This window comes from Poecilia mexicana, unplaced genomic scaffold (genome assembly GCF_051168715.1).
Source record: "Poecilia mexicana isolate PSO_F unplaced genomic scaffold, ASM5116871v1 scaffold_5, whole genome shotgun sequence".
Taxonomy (NCBI): Eukaryota; Metazoa; Chordata; class Actinopteri; order Cyprinodontiformes; family Poeciliidae; genus Poecilia; species Poecilia mexicana.
In genome coordinates, this window is record NW_028263374.1 from 26111112 (window position 1) to 26135859 (window position 24748).

The 24748-nt window shown below is 36.2% G+C and overlaps 2 protein-coding genes across 3 annotated transcripts; one reads left to right on the forward strand and one right to left on the reverse strand.

The window, feature by feature from the left end:
* The first annotated feature begins 2017 nt into the window (after nucleotides 1–2017).
* Nucleotides 2018–8793, forward strand: LOC106911033 (protein phosphatase 1 regulatory subunit 12B-like). Of its 2 annotated transcripts, none has more exons than XM_014977762.2 (7): nucleotides 2018–2667; nucleotides 5119–5135; nucleotides 5240–5378; nucleotides 6176–6277; nucleotides 6376–6426; nucleotides 6502–6552; nucleotides 8188–8793. In XM_014977762.2, exons 1-7 carry the CDS (start codon nucleotides 2368–2370, stop codon nucleotides 8272–8274), a joined length of 747 nt encoding a protein of 248 aa, XP_014833248.2. In that variant the 5' UTR covers nucleotides 2018–2367; the 3' UTR covers nucleotides 8275–8793. The 2 variants fall into 2 exon arrangements, with proteins under 2 accessions (XP_014833248.2, XP_087861927.1); XM_088005801.1 differs by lacking the exon at nucleotides 8188–8793 and adding an exon at nucleotides 7752–8180.
* Nucleotides 8794–12230: 3437 nt separating this feature from the next.
* Nucleotides 12231–19347, reverse strand: syt2b (synaptotagmin IIb). Its single transcript, XM_014977763.2, has 8 exons — nucleotides 19143–19347; nucleotides 18903–19063; nucleotides 16213–16347; nucleotides 15815–15982; nucleotides 15010–15177; nucleotides 13976–14093; nucleotides 13571–13704; nucleotides 12231–12509 (listed from the first exon to the last, which is right to left on the reverse strand). Exons 1-8 carry the CDS (start codon nucleotides 19345–19347, stop codon nucleotides 12294–12296), a joined length of 1305 nt encoding a protein of 434 aa, XP_014833249.2. The 3' UTR covers nucleotides 12231–12293.
* Between the last annotated feature and the right edge of the window lie 5401 nt (nucleotides 19348–24748).

Below are 24748 nucleotides of genomic sequence, written 5' to 3' on the forward strand. Positions count from 1 at the left end.
CATGTTACCATGTACACAAAATAGTCTACATAAACAAGAATGCAAGCATGTTATTTGCATAACAATATGTTAGCCGCTTAATTAATGTGTGTTTAATACACTTCACTTTTTCCATGTGTACTGCTGAACATTCCAATGGTCTTAATGACAAGAAAAGAACTACAAACACAAGGGAAGCCTACCTTTTCGCCACCGCTGGTTGCTAAAGGTAGCCCCGCTGCCTGCTCCAGTCATTACTTCCACCAGCTACAAGCCAAAGACGTTAATTAAAAAAAAAGTTTCTAACTTTTCAGAAACACAAGAGCTGCTTAAGTTCTCGTAACTTTTCCAACCACGTATTTTATACATCTGTTTTAAAACAAGTTAATCTTGTGTAAAGCATCGACTTCCTGATTGCAGTAAAGAGCATTAGCTTACAAACTTCCAGCAGGTGGCGGTGATTAAAGGTGAGCAGATTAACTTCCTGTTCCTCTGTTGGTCACGTTTATTCTAACGAAGAATGTCGAATATGAAGGCTATAGGTAACATATTTTTGTTAGATAAAAGTTACATAAATTTAGGGTCGTCGTGTGGCTAAGTGGTAAAAGTCCTCAACACAGTTGTCCCAGGTTCGTTTCCCGGGTCATTTACAGCATGTCTTTCCCTTCTCTGTGTCTTTCTCCCTGTCCAGACACTGAACATAACCGCAAAACCCATTGGAAGTTGTAAATTTTAAGCAGTTTATTAAGAGTTCTGTTCAAGTTGATGAACGGAACTCGCCATGATCTACGTTTTGAACAATACAAACTCTACCGTTTGTGAAATTCTTCCATACATTATGTGAAAAGAAAGTAAAGTCTGAAAGTTTATTAGCTCAACAATGTTGTAATTGCTATTTTAATAGGAAATAGCAATTTTCTACTAAAGTTCTATTTGCATGTCAAATAGAAGGTATTTCAAGACATGTACCATCTGATCACAGGAGGAAATTTGCTCCCGCCATCTGATAAAGTGTTGCAACTATTTTTGCTTTTAATAAACATGTAATCAAGTCATTGTGTGTGTGTGTGTGTGTGTGTGTGGGGGGGGGTGTGTGTGTGTGTGTGTGTGTGTGTGTGTGTGTGTGTGTAGCGGGGCAGGGGGAGGTGTTCACCCCACAAAACGTGTAGGCATACTTTTAAACTGCCTTTTTTGTTTTTGCTGTAAGTACTTTTGAAACCAGCAGATGGTGCTTGCTTGCTGAGCTGTAAAAATGAAGAACACTATACAAATATGAAAGACAACTTGATAATTTGAGAAGGGAAAGACAGAGAGGCAGTTTTATCTCTCAGTCTGTTGGCAAATAAGATAATGTTAACTTTGGGTTAAATGCAATGTTGCCCTTGCTTTTATGTGTACCTAAACTGCCAGAAAAAAATGTTCAGGGCTAATGCCAAAGCAAGACTCTTTTTCTTTCTACTTTTATACTTTTGTCTTGCTAAAGTATTCAAACTCCTTGAAGAAACTCCTTTCACATTACAATTCCAAAGTTTAATGCATTATACAGATGTTAGGTAAAAAAAAAAAAACTGAGAATAATGATACAGCAGTGAAATAGAGGTTATGTGAGACATGGCTTACAGATAAATATCTGGAAATGGTTCTATGGATTTTTAATTAACATTCCCCTTCTGATACATGTAAACAAATTCATTGCAGCTAGCTGCCTTCAGAAGTCACCTAATTAGAGTCTATCTGTGTATAATTTAATCTCAGCATAAATCCACTTGATCATTGAAGGTCTCAGAGGTTTTTAGAGAGCATTAGTAAACAAATAGCATAATTAAGATCAAAGAACACAGCAAGAGAGGTCAGTGAAGAAACTGTGGACATGCTTAAAATAGGGTTGGATTATAAAACAATATCTCAACAAGCATTTAACATCTCACAGAGAACTCAATCCATAATATGGAAATCAAACTAAGACACTGTAGATCAAATTAGGATATTACAGATCTACAAAGACATGCCAGCAGGACTGAACAATGTGGCTGAAAAACATGTCACATTTCAAGTGTTTTAGATCTGTTGATATTGTTTAGGTTTTTTTTTTTTGTTTTGTTTGTTTGTTTTAAATATTTGAAATACTGGAGATATGACCTTTCCTGTTTTATCCATTCCTTTCAAGCTGTTGAACACTCAACAGATTTTTGTTTTGTTTTGTTTTGTTTTCATAAACATTTGAATCACTTACTTCAGTAAAATATGTCACTTCACATCAGAAATGCTACAAACAACTTAATTTAAATCCATGTGTACACACATATAAACACACCCTACGTCTACAGCCCGCCTACTCCTACCACTCCCCCACATTCTCAAACTTGTGTTCTTTCACTCACGTCTGATATGTGTTTCCATCTCATGAAGATCACACTGGCATTCTTCAAACTGAGACAATCTCACCTGAATCCTGTCTCGGGCAGGGTGCTTTTTATAACTTGTAATATATATATATATATATATATATATATATATATTTTTTTTCTTTGCTTTAGTATTTTGTGTCAGAGTACAACTGCATGCAGTGGTCCCAGCGCAAGAACAATGTCATCTCTACTTTCTCAAAACAAAGACGAGCTGTTCATCAGAAAATCGCTGTCTGACTCTTGTCCAGCTTCGTCTGCTGCCAACACCAGAAGCCTGAGGGTAAGGCCTGATTCTCTTTTATCTTTTCTTTGTGTTGTTAGAGAATATGCCTAAAAAGATTTCATGCCAAAAGAGACACCGTAATGAAATGTTATGATAGTTCCTGAGCAACCTTGAACAAAATAATATTTTTACTACTTTAAAAGTAAAAAATGAGCCCTGTATTTTGGAAAATAATTGTTGAAATGTTATATTTGAGCATACATAGAGATGACTGTTCTAGTGCTTTTTGCTTCAAATAAGACAATTCCAGTGAAGGTATAAAAATATAAAAGTTCCAAAAATGTGAGCTATGCTCATTCAGTTGAAGTATAATACACTAATGCTGTATTTCATGTTATTTTGCTATTGAACAAAATATGTTTATGTTTTATGGTGCAGTACTTACTAAGTGAAAATTTACATTTTCCTATGAGAATCAAACATTTCTGTTTCTGAATTAGATCATAGTGTATTATGTAAGACCGGCACTATGTTCTTGATTGTATATGGAACTGACAAATACATTTAGCATGCCTATAAAACCTTTAAATAAAGAACTTTAAAGTATGGTCTTTATTTATATATATTTTTTACAAACTTTAAACATCACAATGATTGACCTACAATGTTATATAATTCTTTATGTTGATGTCCATGAGAAAATTTAGAAGAAAGCTTTGGTCAGACTATACGTACATGTACCATATTTGATCTTATATATTTGTGTAAAACTTATTTATGGCATAAGGCAGACATCCAGAAAATACCAGCATGTGAGGAAAAGCTTGAGAGGAGAAATGTAGACTATAAAGAACATTGTAAAAACAAATATGACTTGTTCAAAGACCACAGTCATAAGAAAAATAACAACAGTTTGGTTTAGAAGATTGTGATGGTGGGAACTCAAAGTATTTATAGATGTTTATGTCTCAGCTAATCCTAAGGGAAGCTAATATTTTCCACTCGTCAGCAGGAATAAAAAAGTCTCTCAAGGGATGTGGGAGTACTGGAGGAAGACAGGAAAAACCTTTTTAAGCATGAATAATCGAATAATTAATTGGGCAAATTTGATAGTATCTGTTTACATGATGTCACATTGTTTAAACCAACGTGCTTGAATCTATGATTAATAACTTTTTACCAAGTATAGTCAGTCACATGTTGTGAGACATCCTTTAAGGGGTTGATTTCAGGGTCTGGTGAAGATCCAGAGGTTCTTCAAATGTCTGAACAAAAGGCACTGCAGTGTTTACACAGAGTGTCTGTAACAGAAAGTCTTGGCTCTTCGTTCTATTTTAGACTTCCAATTAATTGTGTTTGACATAAATTCTTTGAGCGCAAATATATGGTCTGCTTTTATGTTGAGGTATTTGGTGTGCTTTAAAATAGAAGAGTGCACAAGTAAAGTGTCAGAAGTTATCTCTTTTTTTTGATATTACACGTCTTCACATGAAAACATAACTTAAATGTTAGCTTTTGTAATTCAAATGACGTCTGTATGTGTCTGTAAAAAGCCATGTAGAGTATATTAGATTATGTTTGTGATACAATAACTAGCATGACAGGGCATTCAAGGATAAAGAGTTTTTCATGCTTGTAAAGTACCATATCTACAATAGTTGAGTCCTTACGTCATCAGCCTAACAGTGAATTCTGATGCTGAAGGCCATGCAATTATTACTTTAAGCTGTGCATTTGAGCAAAAGGTTATCTTAACCATGGGCTGGCAGTGTAGCACTTATGACTTATGGTAGCTGTTATTCACTAGTATGACAATAATGTACAAACAATGAAAATTACTGAACACACAACAAAAATGATCAGGTAAATGGTAAAAAACATTGTCAGTCTTCTATCTAAACTCACCCTTACAGGAAAAAAATGTGTTCCACTACAACATGAGAAATAAGAAGGAGATTACTCATTTATGAGCTGGATATAGTTGTCAGCTTACTGACACATTTATTAGGTTTTTTGTATAGCAACCCATTGTATTTATGTAATAAATACTGTGTGCACTACATTTTTTAACGTGTCCCATGCATTTAAGTCTCTGGATTACAATAAACTTAACACAATGGACTTTTTTTCCTTTTGTTTTTCTTCTTTTTCTTCTTTAGGATGTTTGTATGAAACCCACTACCACTTTAATTATTGGCATTTAATTTAAATGTTGTCACTGCTTTGACCAATATTTTTGCTTGAAATTTTCTGAGGACATAGGCCACACAACCTTCCCTTACTAAGCAGCCAAAAGTTAGCAAAATGTGAGCGTCCCTGCCAGAGTTATTACCTTTTTTGGATATGTTTAGCTATCTCTGCTTGTGAGCTTATTTAAGGGATCATTTCCTCTCTCCTCCTTTAACTTGCTTTGGTATGTCTGACTGCCATAAACTGAACAACAAGAATACATGTAATTTGTTTCAGTAAAAGCTACGTATATTCTAAAGTCTACTTTCTCTCTTCCAGCATGAAAGGCTGTCTAGGTAAGTTTTCTATGACTTTGGATACTAAAGCACAAATAAAATCTATATGTTTTAATGGTCGCTAAAGTTTGAGAGTAACTGATAATGAGAAGCTATGTCTTTAGATTGGGCTCATCGAGCTCATCTGACGTCTCCAACGACACGTCAACAAACCATGCAGAGTCCTACTTTTTACGAAGGGAGAACAGACTGTCTGCAAAGAAGAAGGCAGAAGAAGAGAAGATGAACAGTGACTATAAAAAGGCAAATGATGCGATTTGATTGTTGAACTTTTGACTTGGAGCTGTTGTAAATGGTGAACAAAAGTAAACCCTGTATCAATTCTCTTGTATTAATACAAGTAATCTATACTATAATTACATGATATATTAAGCTTATGTAAAGATTTGACACTTTGCCAGCTCAAAACCTCACATCACAGATACCACCAGTTTATTGTTCTTTTAAAAAGAAGAAGCAAAAAAGAACCCATAATCCTTACCTGTAGGTGAGATTTAGTATATGACAGGGTGCCTACTCAGCAAAACAAAATTGGCTTTCGTCCTGGTTTACCCATACTCACAGTGCAAATATTCTTTCCCTTCAGGTTAATGTTGAAAGGAAAAATTACAAACTAAAAATGCAGTAATGCCAGCAGTGAATCATTTCTAAGTAATTTTTCATTAAATCCTAACACGTTGCATACTTTTAAATAAGTCAATCTAAACTGAACACACAGTTGTGCTTCAATACAAAAATGTTTTGAAGTACAGTACATAATTGCACTGAAGTACAATTGTACTTGTACTTCAATAATAGAACAATTATAATCATTAAATGTATTATTTACACATGAAGAAATTAAGCTACCACAGACTCCACATTTAAGTTTGTTGTTTTCTGATATCAGTTATACCCGTGATCTATATGTGTTTAATTGTTGTTTATATAATCTTGTCCTTGTATGGATTTATTTAACCTTGCTCCATTTTGTTTTATTTGTTTCAATTTTGAGCTGTGAAATGAACCTGTGGCGATCCAAACATATGTGAATTTTACAGATGTATGAAAAGGCATTGGCAACAAATCAAAGGCTCAAGTCCCGACTAGAGACCAGCAAACAAGACCTGGCTTCAGTTCAGGACCAGCTGCAGACTGTACAGGTGTGCAAATTAATTTCATTTTGGGCAATTTAACAACAACAACAATAATAATAATAATAATAATAATAATAATAATAATGGTTATTTTACTGGAACAGAAGGGAAAACCAGATGATTGTACTTCAAAAATGCTTGAAGCAGAGAAAAAGGTACACACTCATCAATCTGATTTTGTATGTTTTAATGAAACTACCCTATTCATGTTTAATAGATTATCTTTACAGGAAAGTTGGAGCCTTAAAAAGAGGATATCAGATATGGAAGAACAATTAAAGGTAATTTTTATTCATTTCATAAGCGTATTAATATTCCTACCCCGAGTGTTATTAAGCACACACAAACTGTGTAAATGTTTGTGAGACATTGTGTTGACGATGGTTTTAGCTGGTATCACTTGTCACCATTCTGTTGTTGGCTTTGGAAGCTGTGAGTACATCAACACCACAGCCACAGTGAACAACAATTGTTCACTGTCAAATGACAATAGTCTGCTCTGTGCTGCCCAAGAAAATTCCAACAAGAGCTTTTTGTTTTCTGTCAATGAATTGTCTTAACAAATATGGGATTCTAGTCTGAAAATAAACCCTGACACAAAAGACACCATGAATGTGGATTGGTGTGTGTCTCTGTGTGTAGATGGATGATTGTTTGACTGAGTAGATTTGACCAGCTCTGACAGAACAGAGACAGAAACAAAACTACATTTCAAAAATTAAGTTTGCAGCACTGTGATACTTACTGATCCATTTGGTGTTGAGTTATAGATATTGGTATGTTAACTATAGTGACTATTAACTATTTGATGTATGATTTCACTTAACATGCATTTAGTTTTAAATTCATTTAAGCAGTAAAAACTATTGATTATGTGGATGTGGGGTTTAACTAAACCAAGAATACTAAATTGGAGGACCAACTTTTTTAGTCATGGTTAAAGCCACCAAACGTTAGTTTTGATCAAACAGCTTAAAAAAGTAATTTAGTGTTTATTCACGCACATCCTTTGGTCCACTTGTTTGGCGCTGACCAAAAATTTACCTTTTTTGTTTTGTGCTGTGCATTTCACATTGTGCTTTTTCTGGGTGATGATCACTACTTCCATTGGACAGAAAGGATGGGGGCAGGACAAAGCACAGACCTGGAAAAAATCAACTTTTGAAGTCCTGTGTGCTGCGTTTGTTGTCCATATTTGTGATGTTGTTGAAAATGTAGTACTACTTTGAATGTCAAGAGCAGCTCATACAACGCAGGTTCCACAACCTGATTTTGTAATTTTGGAACGGCATCAGCAAACACTGCTGAAAGCTGAATGAGACCAGATGCTCTGCGCCTCCTGACTCACAACATGCTTAGCAAATTAGTTACAATTTCAGTACATCCAGAAGTAGCGTTAGCAATACTGAAGGCATCATTTTTATTATAATGCAAAGGAATTGTGACTCATGAGGTTCAAACAAATGTTTATTTCCTGTAGTTGGTTCAGATCAAGACCAGTCTGTATTCACACCAGAAGCAAACCGTATCAGAGTTTGTTTGGAAGCGGACAGAGACCGCCTCAAAAAGTGAGTCTTAGGTTGTTTGCTCCACACCAGGGTTCGCTTGAGTGTATTCATACCTTCATGATAGGTCCGGACCAATAGAGGAAACAAACTCTGGTCCATTTAAAGAAGCTCAAGTATGTTATGTGTGAAGACCCCTGTACAAAGTTATCTTTACATAACCCTCATCATAGCTACTGCAAATATTCATCCATCTATTAGACCCACGTAACCTGGCAGGGTCATGGAGAGAGCTGGTTCCAGTCTTCAGGAGTTATAAGACAAGACACTCTGGAAAATTAACCAGTCTTCTGATTAGCTTACATCTGAACTTTATGCTTGTTTAGGCTTTTCTGTGCTTTTTGTCTTCAGGTGAAAGCTGAGCTGAAGCTGGAGAACCAGAGGTTGAAGGATGAGAATGGGGCTTTAATCCGTGTCATTACTAAACTCTCCAAGTAAAACAGGAAGCAGGCGGGGGAGAGGAAGGGGGGAAACATAAAAAGCTATTTTTAAATCCAGTAAAGGAATAAACTGACCTCTGAAATAACGTCTGAAAGGACTGTGGTTCTGCTGATGTTCTCTAAACGTAAGGTTTCTTGTACTTTTTTGTTGTGTAAAATATTAATAAAAGGTGTATGTCTAGAAAAGGCTGTTGTTCTGGTTTTACACAATTTCTGCAGTGACTTAAAATCAAATTGTAGATCTTCATACTGCTTCTTATTTAGAATAGCAACTGTTTTGGACACTCAAAGTGTATTCAGTATTTTCTTTACAGCTAAAAAAGTAAATACAAAGCAATGGAAATTTTGGTCACTTCAGATAAATACATCAGCTAGAGAGATAAAACTTATGGATAGACAATAAATGTAAAGCACATGTTTTTGTGTCTGAGCAATTTGTGCAAATTAAAATATCATGGTTAGTATTTTATATTAAATTCCAATTCTTTAAAATAAAGGACTGCTGGAAATGGACAAATCATATTGTTTTGTATCATCTTTGATTTGGGTGCTTTATTCTGGATTTAATTGCAGCTGACATAATTTGCATCAGCATTTCTGTTTTTGATATCTATTCTATGATATATATTCATACATATGAATATATATATAATATGTATGTATTTATAATACATATAATTCCTCATCATAGTAAGAATGTAAGATCTACTGGCTGTTTTGTCGGTAGGTTCTGCTTGCCTGCTTTGAGTTCATGAAAGATAAACTATTCAACAGTGTCACCTATTGACCATGAGTTGAAATGCACCCTTGATTTGTCTCTCCACACCACACAAGACGCTGATACACAAAACGTTTTTATTTGCTGTGATTACAGTTTGACAACACACAGGTATGCCTTTTCTTCCTTGAGTTTTATTATCTACTTGAGTTGATTCATTTTTATGTGTTTCTCTTAGTTTTTCTGTTGCTGCAAAAATGACTTTTCAATTAAACAAAATCATGCATGTCACAAAAAGGCACATCTATTAATATTCCTCTACAGTAGACCAAAACGAGAGTGAAAAGAGACAAGGGATCCCCTTGTCTATGCTTGATGAGTCTGTTGGATGTTATGTTGACAGAAGATGGTCGAATCTGAAAACAATGTTGGCAGTATTGCATTGTGAATGTTGATTTTGCACAGTTTGGGTCTGCTCTGTGCTTCAGAGGCCCAGGAAGACATGGGATTTTGTTGTCTGCATTTCAGTTGTCTGCATTTTGAGCAATGGGACCTAATTACACAATTTTGGTCATAAGAAATGCAAGATAAAATGAATGAAAAGGGGTTGACACATATTAGAGATGCTTCTAATGAGGTGTCTCTTCACAAAGAAGCAACTCGCAAATTAATATTTTATCATTCTCTTTGTTCCTCAGATGAATAGAGATAGTGTAATTGTTATTAAAAATATATCTCAATGAGTAAGACTGGATTTTGACAAAAAAAAAACAGAACAGAAAATAATTGGAGAGACACAAATCAAAGCATGCAAAAGTGGAACAGCACCATCTCATCTCATTGCAAACCATTAGAAAACAGACTTGCCGTTCAGAGAGTGGTATTTGAGATGAAAAGTCTCATGCTGAGCAAGAGAACAGCCAGACCAATATGATGTGACAATCTTTAACAGAACCAAACATTGTATTAGGAATACAAAATGAATAATGTTATGTAATATTCAAACACAAAAACAGAAGGTTAGGTAGATTAATGTGGGATAAGGAGCTACAAGACATTTTTTTTCTGTCTGACTTTCATTTGCCAGGAATGAACAATGGAAACACTTAGGGGTACACTGAGGCAAAGGGCTTTAAAACATATACAGTCTACTGCTTAGTGACAAACACACAGTGCTATTAGAAATGAACATTAACTGATTTTCAGTCAGATTATATCGTAACACACATGAAACAATGGAAATAAAACACATTCATGCACTACTTATTTTTAAACTTTGGGAATTTGAACAATTATTACACAAAACAAACACACTGTTAACCTATTAAATCAGATTATTCAATCATACACTCAGTCCCAGTGAGGAAAAAATACATACACTTTTCAGTCAGTGCATACGTTTGTTTTTACTCCATTTTATTATCAAAAAGTACACTGAACACAAACACACACATACACATCATAGTTATAGATTCTCTTTAAAACATGCTAATATTTACATAATCTTGTAATTACATGCTGTAGACTATTAACAGCTGGGCGTAATGCATAATTTCTGCAGCAGATGGAAGCACTGTGGATGAACTCAATTGCACTCTGCAGGTCAACATTATTTAAATAATTCAAATATAAGAACAAAATTCTTCTAAAGGAACTGTTCAAATCAACTGAACTCTCCTATTGTGTTTTTGGAATTTAATATTAAAATCATTAAACTACAAAGTCTAAGCATATACTATTTTGCTGATCCATTAATCAATTTCTCTAAATGTTTATATCAGACAGTTGTTTGAAGGAGAACACTTTCAATACTGCACAACTTCAACTTTTCTGCTGGGAAGGAAACGAGGATACTGGACCTAATTCATCAAATTTCATAATGTGAAATAGTTTATTATTTAAAATTCACTGGTTTTAAAATTTCAAAATTAGTTTTTGTAATGATTAATACACACATTGTAGTATAAGAAATACTTTGGCAGGGGATCAGTCCTCTGTAGAGTAACACAAACTTTAGCTTCTCTGTGATTAGCCGTTAATGAAGATTCTGACTGAGCATCTCCATTAACAGAATTAGCTGTGAAACATGATGAATGCTAAAATCTGCACCTCTTTTTGGTTTAGGACAAGGACTTGTGCACCGTATGATGCAGCAGTTACCATGTTAATAGTCTACAAAGTTGAATTTTACACACGAATTCACATTCATTTAAAAAAGAGGCTACATTTTATGTTTCTAATCTCCCTCTCTATGAAAAAGTTTTGCTTTTGACAGGGTGTAGGTTAAAGTACAACACATCAACCAAAGACAAAAAAAAGGACAACTAAATAAAACAAGTTTGCAAAAGCAGCATTTGAAAATAAGTCAAATGTATTTGAGCATAAGTGGTAATCTCTCTGGTGTCTGGACCTCTTCTAGGAATATTTTATACCCATGTGGTCAGCACAGCTCAAGCCTTAATTCAGATGGCGCCTTCGAAACTTTTCAATAAGGCTCAGCCTCTAGGACATAAACAATGCATGTCTCAACATTTATTCATCAGGAAGGCACACTCATGTTCCCATGCTGCATCTGATCTGCCATCTGTGTGTTTATCCTAAATGCATAGATGTGTCTTCATGGCAAAACAAACGAGCAAAAAATGTCAATTCTCTTGTCATTCTTGCTAAGAATGGTGGGATTCCTTGCGTATTAAATGTTGACATAAAAACCTTAAAAAGAAACTGCAGCACTGTTTGCTGTACTCAGTGACCTCAACCGGATTAATTCTAAATAAATCTACTAATGCTAATGGATGCAAACCAGCCCTTTGCTCCACACTATCACACTTTCTATTGCAGGGCATAGCACACTTATAAGCAACATACAATACTACGTATGCTGTGCGCAGAGCAGAGGGGAGGTAAGTAAAGCATGCTCCACAACCTAAACTAAAGCTTTTTATCCAGCATTGTCTTTAACATAATTTTTCACCAACTTTCAGCACCCTGTAAATCAGCTTCTTTAGAGCAAAAAAGACCAAAAACTGATCATTCATGAAATACTGACCCAATAACTCATCACTATTTTCTTGCCACAAACTGAGATTGGATGCTTGAAAAGAGTTTCCATCAACTTAACTGTGTATACGACGTTATCCTAAGATGTTTCTTTTTTCTGAGCAAGGTTTATGCTCAGGATAGCATAAACCTTGGATAGGATTCAAAGTCATGAATCCTATGACTTTGATAAGTCATAGGATTCATGCAAAGAAGGGATGATTTTCCGAGTAAGAGCAATAGCTGGTTGATGAGGCTTGTTACTTCTTTGCTGCCAGCGCTGCAAGCTGACCATCAATATCCTCCTCTGGCTGCAATGGGTGCCACTGGGCGATGGGGCGGCGCGGATTAGCCAGCATGTCTGACCAGTGCTTAAGACCCAAGCCTGTAGCCTTGCTACCAACAAAGATCTTCCCAATGGCATCGTTCTTACCGATCTTGTCGTAATCAAACACTGTGATAACCACCAAGATTTTCTGAGAATGAAGGGAAGGGAGAAATGAGAAATGTGTTTAACAGTAGTTTTACTTCAATATATATGTTTTACCTTTAACATTGAGGCTCAGCGGGTCTTAGCAATATATTTTGTAGCTCTAACTAGTACTCCAGATCAGCTAAAGAGGAACTATTATGCAAAATTGACTCTTTTTTAAGCTTTATATCACATTAAAATGTTATTACATCATTTGAGAAATGCTTGGACCTCCTATGGCATCCATTTGGGGTTTTTCTAAGAGCCTATTTAACCAAAGCTCTGCCTTGGTGCTTCAGCCCCCAGCCAAGCTTCTTCCCCACAGAGCTCCCCTCTCCTGCGCCTGCCTCACACTGATCCACCAGACAAACTGCAGCAGCAATTAGCAAACACCTGGTGGAACTGCACACCTACTGAGCTTATCAAGCTACAACGCCGCCAAGATTGTAAACGGCATCACGGGAGGACATGAAGAAGCTTTGTTGTGACAATGTGCTGAAGGGGGAGAGATGGAAAGGGCAGGAAGTTCTTGAGGAGACAGAGGCCAATTTCAAGGTGACTGATATGACTATGATGTGAAGTCAAATATCTTCTAAGTTGTTTTTAACATATACAGCATTTTCATAACAACTAAAGATAACATAATTTCTTGATCGTCCTATAAAATGGCACTATGTACTTGGAAAATACATAATAACCCCCTTCATAAATGTTTATATCCATTTAGATTGTCACTGGGACAGACATTGCCTGCTCTTGTTGAATGCCAATTTTCTTTAGTAACCAGCTTATGACTTTTGGATGTGATATTGCTTGTGTATCAAAAGTAATTGCTTGGCACTTTGGACACTACAATCTAAACGCTATTTACCTCTTTAGTTAAGAAAAATATACTTTAAAAACAAACTCCAAAACTCTGTTGTGAATAACACAACCGTTAAACTAGATTAAAAGAACTGAATGCAAACATTTCACTTTAAGCCAACACAAAAGTGAAACTGAAATGTGTATTTTAAAACATGAGTCTCAATGGAATTCAGAATATATATTTGAGTTGAACTGTACCTGCATCTGTTCCAGTGGGATTTCAAAGCTGAATGATTCATTGTAATATGGATTTAGGGTGTTCTTCTTCACAGTTGTCTTCTTTTTCTTAAGACGCTTTCCTCCCTGCAGTAGCTGGATTTTCACATAGGGATCTGGACAGCAGATCAGGTAATGAAGGAGATAATTATTTCCAAATTACTGAAAAGAAAGACTGTTTTAATATCATTAAAATATACTAATATACTTTTAAAGTTATGTTTAAACTACTAAAAAAGTTAAGGATTTCTCTAAATCACAGGTCAAGATTCCTGTGCTCTCTTACAGTATGACTCATCCGTGTCCTATTTAAAGAAGGAAAACATCTGGAAAAACATCAATCTGTATCATTCCCGGTAATTTGCAGTAATCCAAAAATAGGTTTACCAGACAAGCCACAGGCATCCATCTTCTTCAGATTCTTTGCCTCCAGGATGCAGACGGTGAGTTTTCCAGCAGTGGGGACGTAACGGAGGGAGATGCAGATGTCTCCAAGTTTCTCAGGCTGAACAGCCACCAACAAGAACAGAATAATGACAAGCAGACACACGCATCAGAAAACTACAAACTGCAAGTGTATAACAAACTCATTTAAATATAACTGTCTCCCCCATCTTGTCTGGATTTTCTTTTGACTTTTGTTGTTTGAACTGATTCTGTCCTGCTCAAACTTCTCTCTTTACTTATGTAGTTACATTTTTGCATTCAATCTAGTTTCCCCCATAGTTTTTCCATAGTTTATCTGGTGAAATTTACTTCCTGTATTATTTTAAAGCACAACGTCTTCTAGTTGTACTCTGTCGCCCATCCAAACTTTTAAGGTATATTTATTGTTCTTTAATTTCATTCCTTCTACTCTAGCTTAAGTTTAATCTCTTTAGGTTTTTGTTTAATTTGAATGTTCAGACTATTATTAAGATGTGAGTGTTCTAAAACTGTAGGTTGCCTGGCTAAGACTTAATACAAAATACAACATGTTAGCATGCTATTAAATAAAAAAAAACATTTCCCATGGTTGGGTTAATCTGTAAGACGAATCATTTTCTAAAATAAACACACTCTTTAACAAATCAATTCAAATAAGCTGCTAAAGTGCATCATAAATTTTCTGCTGCGTGAAGCTTTCACCACCGACTGTACATCTGTTTTTGTAACACCAGTGGGTTTTTGCAGCACATTTGCATATAGAAGACAGAAAACAGACAGACTCAAATGGGACCTAATTTAAACAATTTATGGTGTCATGGAGAAGATTATTTTATGTGCATCAACATTTTGTGAGTTGTTCCTAATACTTGCATTAACAGAAGCATTCTGTTTCATATATTGACATTTTAGATAATTATTGAAAACAGAATATATTACGATCATGGCCACGGTTTTAAAAAAGTCTTATAAAAGTTCAATATCCAGAAACCTACCTCCTCTTGGTCGGCGCTCTCCAGGTCCCGCCATTCTTCAATGGGACGTCCGAGGTCAATGGTATTCATGGGCAACTTCACTTCCCCAATGACGTCATGCTTGGAAAATCTGTCATAGTCGTACACTGACATCATCAGCGTCTTACCTCCCAGTTCCTCATAGGGCACCTGAGTGAAAGAAACAGTGTAGGTTTCAAAGCAGTTATCTCACCATTGTTTTCTGTAGAGTTCAAGAAATAAATGTTAATGTGGTCAAAATTCATACTATGTGTGTTTTACCAAATGTCATGTCACTAAATCAATAAATTAAGAAAACTGAAAATACACATGAAAATATAACAAAATGATTTAGTACAGAATGAGTAATGGCATTCTCAAATGTTCTTAGCAAAATAGTTAAAAATTAAAATGAGGAATAAAAAACTGTGTCCATGTGCATACTGAAGCAGTTTTATGTCCAAAAAGTGAATTACTTTGGCTCTCTGAAGTTGTCACAGAAAAATAAAAATTGTGCCACTGGTCATTTTGTTTTTTACCCCTGAAAGAGCAAGCATTTTGATTCTAGCTGTGCTTTTATTCGTTTTGGATTTGCAAATTGGTTCAGCTGCCAGCATGACTTAATGCTGCACTGCGGGGGTCGTTAGTAAATACAGCAGAGAAAGCCGAAACGGGCTCAGGGATCTAAGGACATTTCTGATAATGAGGGGACAGTTTGGTGAGACAGCTTCTGTATAAAAATACTAAGTGACTAAACTCAGCCACTGTCTTCTTGCTGTTGCATCTTATCAAACCATAGAAAACTTACCTTGAAAACAAATGTCTCGTTGAAGACAGGATTCAGAGTTTTCTTGTGCACCTTTGTGTCAAACTTCTTCTTCTTGTCAGGGAAGAGAAGGACCCTGACGTAAGGGTCGGAGGTTCCACCGGAGTCCATTGACATGAGATCTGCAGCTTGAAGGATGCCAACTGTCAGCTGTTTATGACACGAAGAAGAGAAATGATGAACACAGAGCAGTTGTTTCTCTTGTTTTTTTTAGTAACTCAACTGTTTTTGTATGTCCTTGACCCTGTCTAAATCTATAACATGATATAGTCATTCACCTAATGTGGATCTTCATTAAATGTGAACACCTAGAAATGACTGAAAGAACGATTAGTCCGTTCTTAGATTACATAGTGAATTCAGAAGTGACAACCACATACCTTTGTGTTTTCAAAGTCATAATCTATGGAGTACTGGAGTTTCCCCAGTTTTTCTTCCTCTTTCTCCTCCTCCTCTTTTTCCTCCTCTGTCATTCCGGTCTCACCTTCTTCTTCATCATCGTCGTCCTGTTGTTTCTGTTGTGTGAAGGTGACAAGATGAAACACTGAATGAAATACTATTAAACTCTGACTTGCAACACAGGGATTCCCCATAACCATCAGCATGCCACAGACACTGGAGCTCCAGGAGGTTTTACATGGGAGATACATGTTTTGGTTAGGACTTACCTGCACAAGTCCTCATGATCAAAACAAAGGACTTATAGTTTCAAAGTGAAAAAAAAGTTTGTTGATTACAAATGAGTGTCTACTTTTTTTAGTCCTTCACTCCTCATCCTCTGTGTTTTTGGTCCAGTGGGTAACTCTTTTGACATGCTTGAGCAGGACAGTGACAGCCAGAGTTAGTGGAGGTTTTGCATGCTAGTTCCACTAAGGGGGGTAGAAAAAATGCCAGAACCTTTCACTCAACTCAGAAAAAATAGAGTTCTCCAGTTTGTAAAATTTTAGATATTACCAGATGAACAGGCTGAAGCAATTTTAAATGAACCCCAAAGGAACTAGCTTACAACAGCATCACCAGTGCATTTAATAAAGACAAACAGGATATTCTGAGCTTTATATTACATATGCTAAACTTTTAAAAAAGATATATAGCAGCCAAGGTAAACATAGCCAGTTTCTAGAAACCATGCACACATGTTGTCTTAATCACAAACATTTATATAGATTGTGACTGGATTAGTGCTACCTGACAGTTAAGCCTGCTTTTGGAGACTTAGATATGCACTGAAGATGTCTTTAGAAACCTGGATATGCTATTCCAGTTCATTTTGAAGCACACAAGTTCCAGAAAATATCCTCATGGTAATGATTAAATGGTTTGAGTAATTAATGGATTTTTCAGGTTTTATCAGTAAAATGTAATAGATCCCCTGACTTAATCCTATCTAGGATGGATGAAATCACACAGATGGACAGATTACAACAGGAGTGAGAAATATTGTTAAATGTTTTGAATAAAATCTTTTTTATTTTAACATCAGCCATTTAGTTAACTGTTGTAGTGAAAGTGGGTGATACAATCAGATTAACAAAAAAGATTAGAGCATCTTCTAAATGTGGTAAATCAGTCATTTTATAATTCCAGATACACAAAATAGTCAACTAGAAAACATCCAAAACAACTGCCAACTTAATGCTCCATGTTTAACTTCCATAAAGAGATGGTTGTAAGTGACACTCTGGAACAGACTATATTATTGAAGATATTAACTTAAGTGAAAGACTGTAAACAAGGAAAATAAGGACTCTATACATGTTTATGGTTTCTAGAAATGTAAAAGTGAAAAACATCCTCTCAGACAAATTGAAGATTATTAGTCCCTGAAATAAGGCAGGATTATACTCTTCTCACTCATTCAAGATTTAGAATACATACCAAGTTTGAAGCACCTTCAGTTCTTGTTTAACTCATTACTTATGTGGCTAAAAATGCCTCATCTCTATCACAATAAACTTCTGAAGAAAATATTTTGCTGCAAAGTTATTTTTGTGACCGAGTAAACGCATTCTTGTCAAAGTGACCGTTAGATGTCTTCACATCCTTCTGTCTCTATAAGAATCAGCATCAAAGGTTTTTTTAATAGCTTGTCATGCAGTTTCATCATCACCATTTCCATGTCTCCCAAACAACCAACCATGCCCTTCATCACATGCACAGATTAATAGTGTTAACGGTGTCTTGCACGTCATTTTGTGAGTTACAGTTACATTGTCCAACGAACAATGTGTTAGATGGTTAGACTCTCCTCTCCTGGGTTTATGGAGGACATCATAGCTTTCCCATCATTACATTCTCAGGCTATTACGACAGAATTAACACAATAAAAAGAGGGAGACAACGGCAGCAAAGGAAGCTACGACTTTCATTCCATGAAACCCACCTCCGCCCTTGAGGCAGAAGGTATCAACACGAGCTATCCACCTACCGTAGAGCAGGGGTCCACCACAGTCAAGAAACACGAGGCACACATAAGACAGACACAAAGCGGAAAAAAGGAGGAGAGCAGAGAGAGGAAGAGATTCAACTCACAAGACACCAAACACACAACAAAGAAAGAGGCAATCAAGACCACCACAACCACAGTTAGAAGGAGAAATGACACACTTGATATGAGGACTGTAGACAAATCTGACTGCTAAATCAAAGTAAATGTATCACACAGAACTGGTGATATAAGCTCATTTGTCCTCTTTTTCAGTTAAGGAATTTTTTTTTTTATGGCTAACCAAACAAAATTTCCCGATATGGTGTCTCCTATTCTTTGCCATCTATAAATAACGTGTGTCATTTTTCACCATGAGGTCACAATGGAGTACGTCACATTTTAAAACAACAACACAACATCAATTAAACGGAGGGGACGAGAGCTCTCCTTGTGTCGTCTACTGCCTGGCCTAATAGAGCTGCTGGTGAAAAATCAAACGGAGTTAGCCAGACTTATTCCGTGCCATAAAATTCAGAATTTACAAGAGAAAACGTAACAAAGTGAAATGGATAAGAAAAGAGGAAGATTCCAACTTAATGCTACCCTGACTTTTAGGGGTGCAGGAAGCTCGATCCGTCATACCTCACCACCCTGCATGTTCTTCATGTTAAAGCCATCCTTGCCCTTCTTTCCTTTCTTGTTCTTCTTCTTCTTGCAGCAGCATTTTTTGATTATGCAGAAGCAACAAGTGAGGACGAGCAATGCTGCCACCACAGCGATAGCAATCAAAGCCCATGGAGGAACTGGTTCAAGAAGCAAAGGTGCAAAATTAGAATTCGATTGAAGACTTTTATACTTGTATGCCATTGTAGTGTGACTTACGTGGGATTTTATCGATTTCATTTAAGAATTTGCTTTTAATCTCTTCAAACATGTCATTCTTGCTGATCTCTGTGTTGTTGGAGCCTGAAGTGTCCGGTGCAGAGGTGGAGGCTGAGACTGGGGAGGGAGCCATTGTCACAGTGGTGGCACTTGTTGGCTCTGCAGCGGCAACAGCCTGGGGCTGTCTGAACAAGTTGAACTTCATTGTGAAAGACTAGGGGCTTTGTCCCTGAAACACATACAATAAGCAAAGAAATCATTTATGTGCATAGTGGCAAAAGGATTAAAGGTGCATTTTGCAAACTTTTGGGAAAATAAATGCGTTTGTCTGTGTTGAACAGGTTCCAACTTTTCAGCTTCAAAGTCTTTTATCATAACATTTGCATTGGAAAGGAAGGCTTTGGTGAGTCTAAACATAGGGAATAAGTCATTTATAAAGAATTGTAGCACACATTGTTTTTTTATCAATCCTGATAACTGTCACAGAAATATTTACTGATTTTATTTTGTCTTCTCAATTTATTGAGTCCATTTAACACCCCTCCTTGCATTAGTCTTTCATGTTCCACAGGGTGAGTCCTATCCGCAGCTGAACCAGTAATGTTAATCTTAGCTCCAGCATGTAAAACAATGCTTCTGATGTTATTTTTTTTTTAAATCACAATGCCATAAATGCTTAAATTTTAAAAGATTATCAACTGCAAAAAAACCCAGTTCCATCTATACTTATTAGAAAATGCATCACAATGCATGCATGCACAGTCACATAACTATAATGTATAACAGAGAGGGCTTGAAATGCAAGCTTTGAGATCTGATGTCCAACAACTTTTATATCCGTTTCTGCTTCAACACACCTGATTCAAATAATGAGGTCATTAACAGAACTCTGGATAGCTTGGCAGAGAAAGTGATTCAACCATTGATTCAGGTGTATTCAACCAGGAAGACATGTAAAAGTTACAGGATGCCTGGATTTGAAAACCCCATGGATATACTATTCACAAAAATGGAAATTTGTAAATAAATTAGCTTTAAATCTCATATAGTAAGTCAAACAGCGTTTTCTCCATCCCACCGGATGGCAGACTGAAACTCAGCTGTTTTATTTTTCTGTTTTTCTTGGGTTACTTTATCTTATCTTGCTTTTAGTTGTTATTCAAACTTAATTTTAGAAACAATTTGATGTTTTCTTTAAAGCCACATAATTTAGAGACGTTTTGACTTTACCATGTTCTTGATCTGAAAACTAAATATTTGATTTTCTGAGGAGGAGCAAAGGGAAGATGTTCCTGTTATGCTAAACCTAAGGACCTGCCAGACTGAAGGTCTCTAATGGTGTCAACAATTTCTAATATCTATGTAGTGAAATATTCAACACAACTGTCTTTGAGTTAAACGTATAGGTTTTATTTTTTTTTACTAAAGTATAATTCAGTTTTGTGTTTAGTTTTAATAAGAAACCTTTTTTCACATTAAAATATCTGTATCAGTTTTATTGCGTGCAAGCTGTTCAGTTCTGATTAGTTTTATGTCAAACAACATATCATAATATTTTGACCCTAAATCCAGAAACATCTTTAAAACTGTAAAGACTCAACAATCAATTAACAGCTGGCGATGGATGGGTGGCAGACTCATGAAGCACACACTAAAGTGGGGCTACTCTTAAAAGAAGTCTTTGACAAATTAATATAAAAATGTACATGATTATGTTGCAAAATAACAAGATCTGATTGGACTTACTGGGACAAGTAAGTCCCTTACTGGAGGATTTCCTCCCAGCCTCCAGTAAGCCTTCATTATTATTAATTCTCTGTGGGCATGCCAGTTTGTGACAGTGATACTTTATTAAAACGTGCTGCTGAGTCTGAATGTGCCAGGGTTCTGCTGTCTAATTGAGAATCGTTGTTTAGTTGCACTGCAAAAAATACAGCTTCAGATAACAGAGTATCTTGCTGCATCATGGTTCTTTAATTGAAAGCAGAGGTAATGAAGATAATCAAGAGGAAGTACATGGTGCAAACTAAGGAGTTGTTTCTCTTTTTGGTGGTCATTCACAAATACTATTGACAAATGCCCTTATTTCACTGCAGGATGATACATACTGCAGATTGTCTGAACAATATGATGTGGATGCCACTTTTCAGCTGCCGAGCTCACCACAAGCCCAACCAAGCAGTGAAGAATAGCTGACAATTTATTCTTGAGCTATACTGCCTAGAGGTAAATTGCAACAATTTTAAAATAATTCATATTCAAGCAAGCACAAAGAAAATACATTCTTTGTTTTGCTTTCTAATAATGATCCTAAAGAAGTTGTTGAAATTTATATGATTGTAAAAGTAACTGCATTTGATAGCGCTAAGAAAATCTGTTAAAAAACAACAAAAAAAAACAAAACAACAACAACAAAACAGCCGAGACAGAAATCACAAGAGTTAGAGAGTTTCTTTTAGATTTTTTACTTGCTTGGCAGCAAGGAGAAAATGCAATGAGCTACACAGTTCATAGGTCAGAACATTCTCTGATCTTGCTTAAATACATTGTCTATGCCTGTGCAATGATGGAAAGTGGGTGTGTTGCAGAATTGCAAAAAACACCTGGCAGAGGCAGTTCTTCATCTCAGTTTCACTTTATCCAGCAAATGTCATGCTGCCAAGACTGACTGTGTGGAAACATAAGGTTAAATGATCATGAGGGAAAATAAACAACACATGTGTAAATGACAAATCAAAAACAATGTAAACATTAAATTGAATTGACAATTAGAAGATAACATAAAATGATGATCATGAACAGACATTTCTTGACAGATAGGTGTAATCAAATGGGAAAAAAGACACAATTGAAAAAAAAAAGAATACTGTTAGAATTTGACCACATGGGGTTGAATGTGTGAATGAGTGTATATAATTTAAGCTCTAAGAATATTTTCATCCTTAGGAATCTACCAGAAATAGTTTTCATTACATTAAAGGAAAGTTTTCTGCTCATTTAATGACATAAAGACGTTGAGTACTTTAACTTGCTTGTGATTCAAATTGCCTAAACACTTTTCTGAATTTCCCCACTGAGGGACAGTAAAGGTTATTTATATTATGCATTTATTTCTGTTCTATTCTCAGAGTTCATAATTTAAGTTAGTGAGTGTTGACAGAAGCAGTGTGGTGTCGGAGGACATCAGATCAACAAAATAAAGTGAACCATCTGTATGCTAAAAACAATCATAACATTGCTTCCGCTTTATCGCTTTACTGGCCATGAATCAATAGGTATTGCATTCCCAAAATGTGTATTTCTGTGTAAAGTATCTCTCACAACAATGGATGATCCAAAGTCTAATTCATATTTGTCTTCTGTACAGCGTGGACATGTGATCTGGGCTCACAGATCATTGTTGCTAAGCAATCCTGACAGTTTCCATCAGCAACCCAGAATTGCTCACAACCTGCCCATAGCTGAGGTGACCAGCCTGTCAAATAACCACCTGGATTAAGGCCAGAACACAAATCAGTGCTCAAACAGTGGGCATGGAGATGATATGAATGCAGAGTTCTGTCACTAAGCGGTTGTGAATGGAGCTCCAGATTCAAACCAACTTCTTTCTAAACATATTTTGTATCTTCAGTGTACATCCACCATGAAAACATCACCTTTGACATTTTGTAAACAAGCAAGGAAAACCGATATTATGGATCTAGTGCGGGGATGCTCCGTTTTCATCTATCACTTAAATCACAAGCTTTTTAAAATGTTATTACAAAAAAAGCAGACACCAAAAGAAGTTATAACCTTTTTCATTTGTGTAATAGTCTTTTATCTCTGTTTCATTACCACTCGCTCCATACCTTCCTATGTTTTCACTGTCTGTGACCACAAGTCAGCGTCACTCAGTGCAGGAAAGAAAAACACTCTGCCACATCGTCATTGATAAAAATGCTCAGGTACGGCGGATGCAGTCATACATGAATACTTTTGAATCACATAAACTATTTTCTATATTCTGATTACATTCATGTCATGCGTTGCTACCGTATTAAATCAAATCGAGTGAACAGTGCTGATCAAAAGACAACTCACCAGTTAGATGAGGTATTGCTCCTGTGAAGTGGCCCATTCAATGAGTGTTTGGGATCCAGTTCCTCAGAGCTGTGGTAACATAGTCTGATCTCTCCCATTAACAGAGACTGCAGTCTCCTCTCACTTCTCTCCACTGCAGCAATACACCTCCTCCTCCTCCTCCTCTGTCCAATGCTCACAATCTCCCCCATATTCCTCCCTCCCGTCACACACCTCCCCACTTCTACTCTTCTTTAGCCTCAATGTACTTATGCACGCAACCTCTTTACCTCTTTCTCCCCAACCATCTCTGCTTTCCCCAAACCTCGTTTGTGATGCTGCTCACACAGCTGATTGCAGCATACCACTTTTGTCTGGGATTGGAGGGCAGTTGTAAGAGATCAATAAGCACAAGCCCTGGGGTGAGGGGCATCTGAGCACGGCTACAGTTTACAGAAATGAGCAAAGAAAACAAGCAAAATATACATCAGGAACGCTGACGAACTCCGAAGGCCTACAGACTGTGCAACACCAGCCCTACTAATGGCATTACATTAAGCTGACGTAATTAATTGTATTGTAACAATTGGTCTTAGGAATGTGATTTAACTCTCCACAGAGACATATCTGTGTCATGATGCAAAACAGCTGAAAAGGAAGAAATGGAAAGTTTCCAGTCAGTCAATCAGAGGAATTACAATTTATGCTAAACTGAGCAGCCAATATTCAGATAAAACAATTAATTTGTGAAGCACTGTATCTGTGATCCACAATCTTATAAACTAACTGTACAAATGTTAAAAAACTGAAATTAAGTTTGACTGTGGCAAATTATTGACTATCTTCATTTGTTTTCAGCCTCAAAAATAAAAGTTTAACATCCATCATGCCCAGTGATGCACATGTCTATTTTTCCCTGGCCTGGAATACTGGCTTGATGTTTCCTTTTAAGTCTCCAAATTTGATTTTGAATGATTATCTTGGATTAGATTGAGAATTGGATTAGATAGATTAGATGACGATTAGATGGAGGTACTACCTTTAAATAAATAAATAAAATCCAAATTAATTCTGATGCATTTCTTAATTATTAATAAAAAAAAATATTTCTCAGCCCCTCACCTGTGGGTCAGAGCCAATCAAAGAAAACTGGCTCTGTTTTGGTTATGTGCATCTATAGTCATTTCTTAACAGAGGTTATTTTGAACATTACAAAGTCCTTTTCTGTTCTAGCGTTCATCCTTTTATGCTGTTTGTCTGAAAACCTCCCTATCTCTGCTCTCTTTGGGGAAATACCACGGTGTGTGCACAAGCTGAGCTGAGAGCTGGTGGACGGCTGCATAAGGCAGCATGTTCCATCTCAGGTAATGATGTAATATTCCCTTTCTGCCAGAAGAGGGCATTAATCTCAAGTAAAACTGCTGCATCACAGAGCAGGATTTATTTTTTAATTTTTCTGGAGGGAAGAGCAAAGTTGAAGACATTTATCATCTATGTTTTCTCCACGGTTTGTTTTTGAATTACAAACGCACTTAGCATTGTCT

What these genes read in the sequence shown, in the direction of transcription:
- syt2b (XM_014977763.2), bottom strand. Translation starts at nt 19,347, where the DNA reads ATGAAGTTCAACTTGTTCAGACAGCCCCAGGCTGTTGCCGCTGCAGAG. An exon ending in TGAAATCGATAAAATCCCAC is followed by an intron (nt 19,064 to 19,142) that starts GTAAGTCACACT and finishes TTCTTGAACCAG; the next exon opens with TTCCTCCATGGGCTTTGATT. An exon ending in GGATGCCTGTGGCTTGTCTG is followed by an intron (nt 13,705 to 13,975) that starts GTAAACCTATTT and finishes TCTGCTGTCCAG; the next exon opens with ATCCCTATGTGAAAATCCAG.
- LOC106911033 (XM_088005801.1), top strand. Translation starts at nt 2,368, where the DNA reads ATGTGTTTCCATCTCATGAAGATCACACTGGCATTCTTCAAACTGAGA. An exon ending in ACCAGCTGCAGACTGTACAG is followed by an intron (nt 6,278 to 6,375) that starts GTGTGCAAATTA and finishes TTACTGGAACAG; the next exon opens with AAGGGAAAACCAGATGATTG. An exon ending in TGCTTGAAGCAGAGAAAAAG is followed by an intron (nt 6,427 to 6,501) that starts GTACACACTCAT and finishes TTATCTTTACAG; the next exon opens with GAAAGTTGGAGCCTTAAAAA.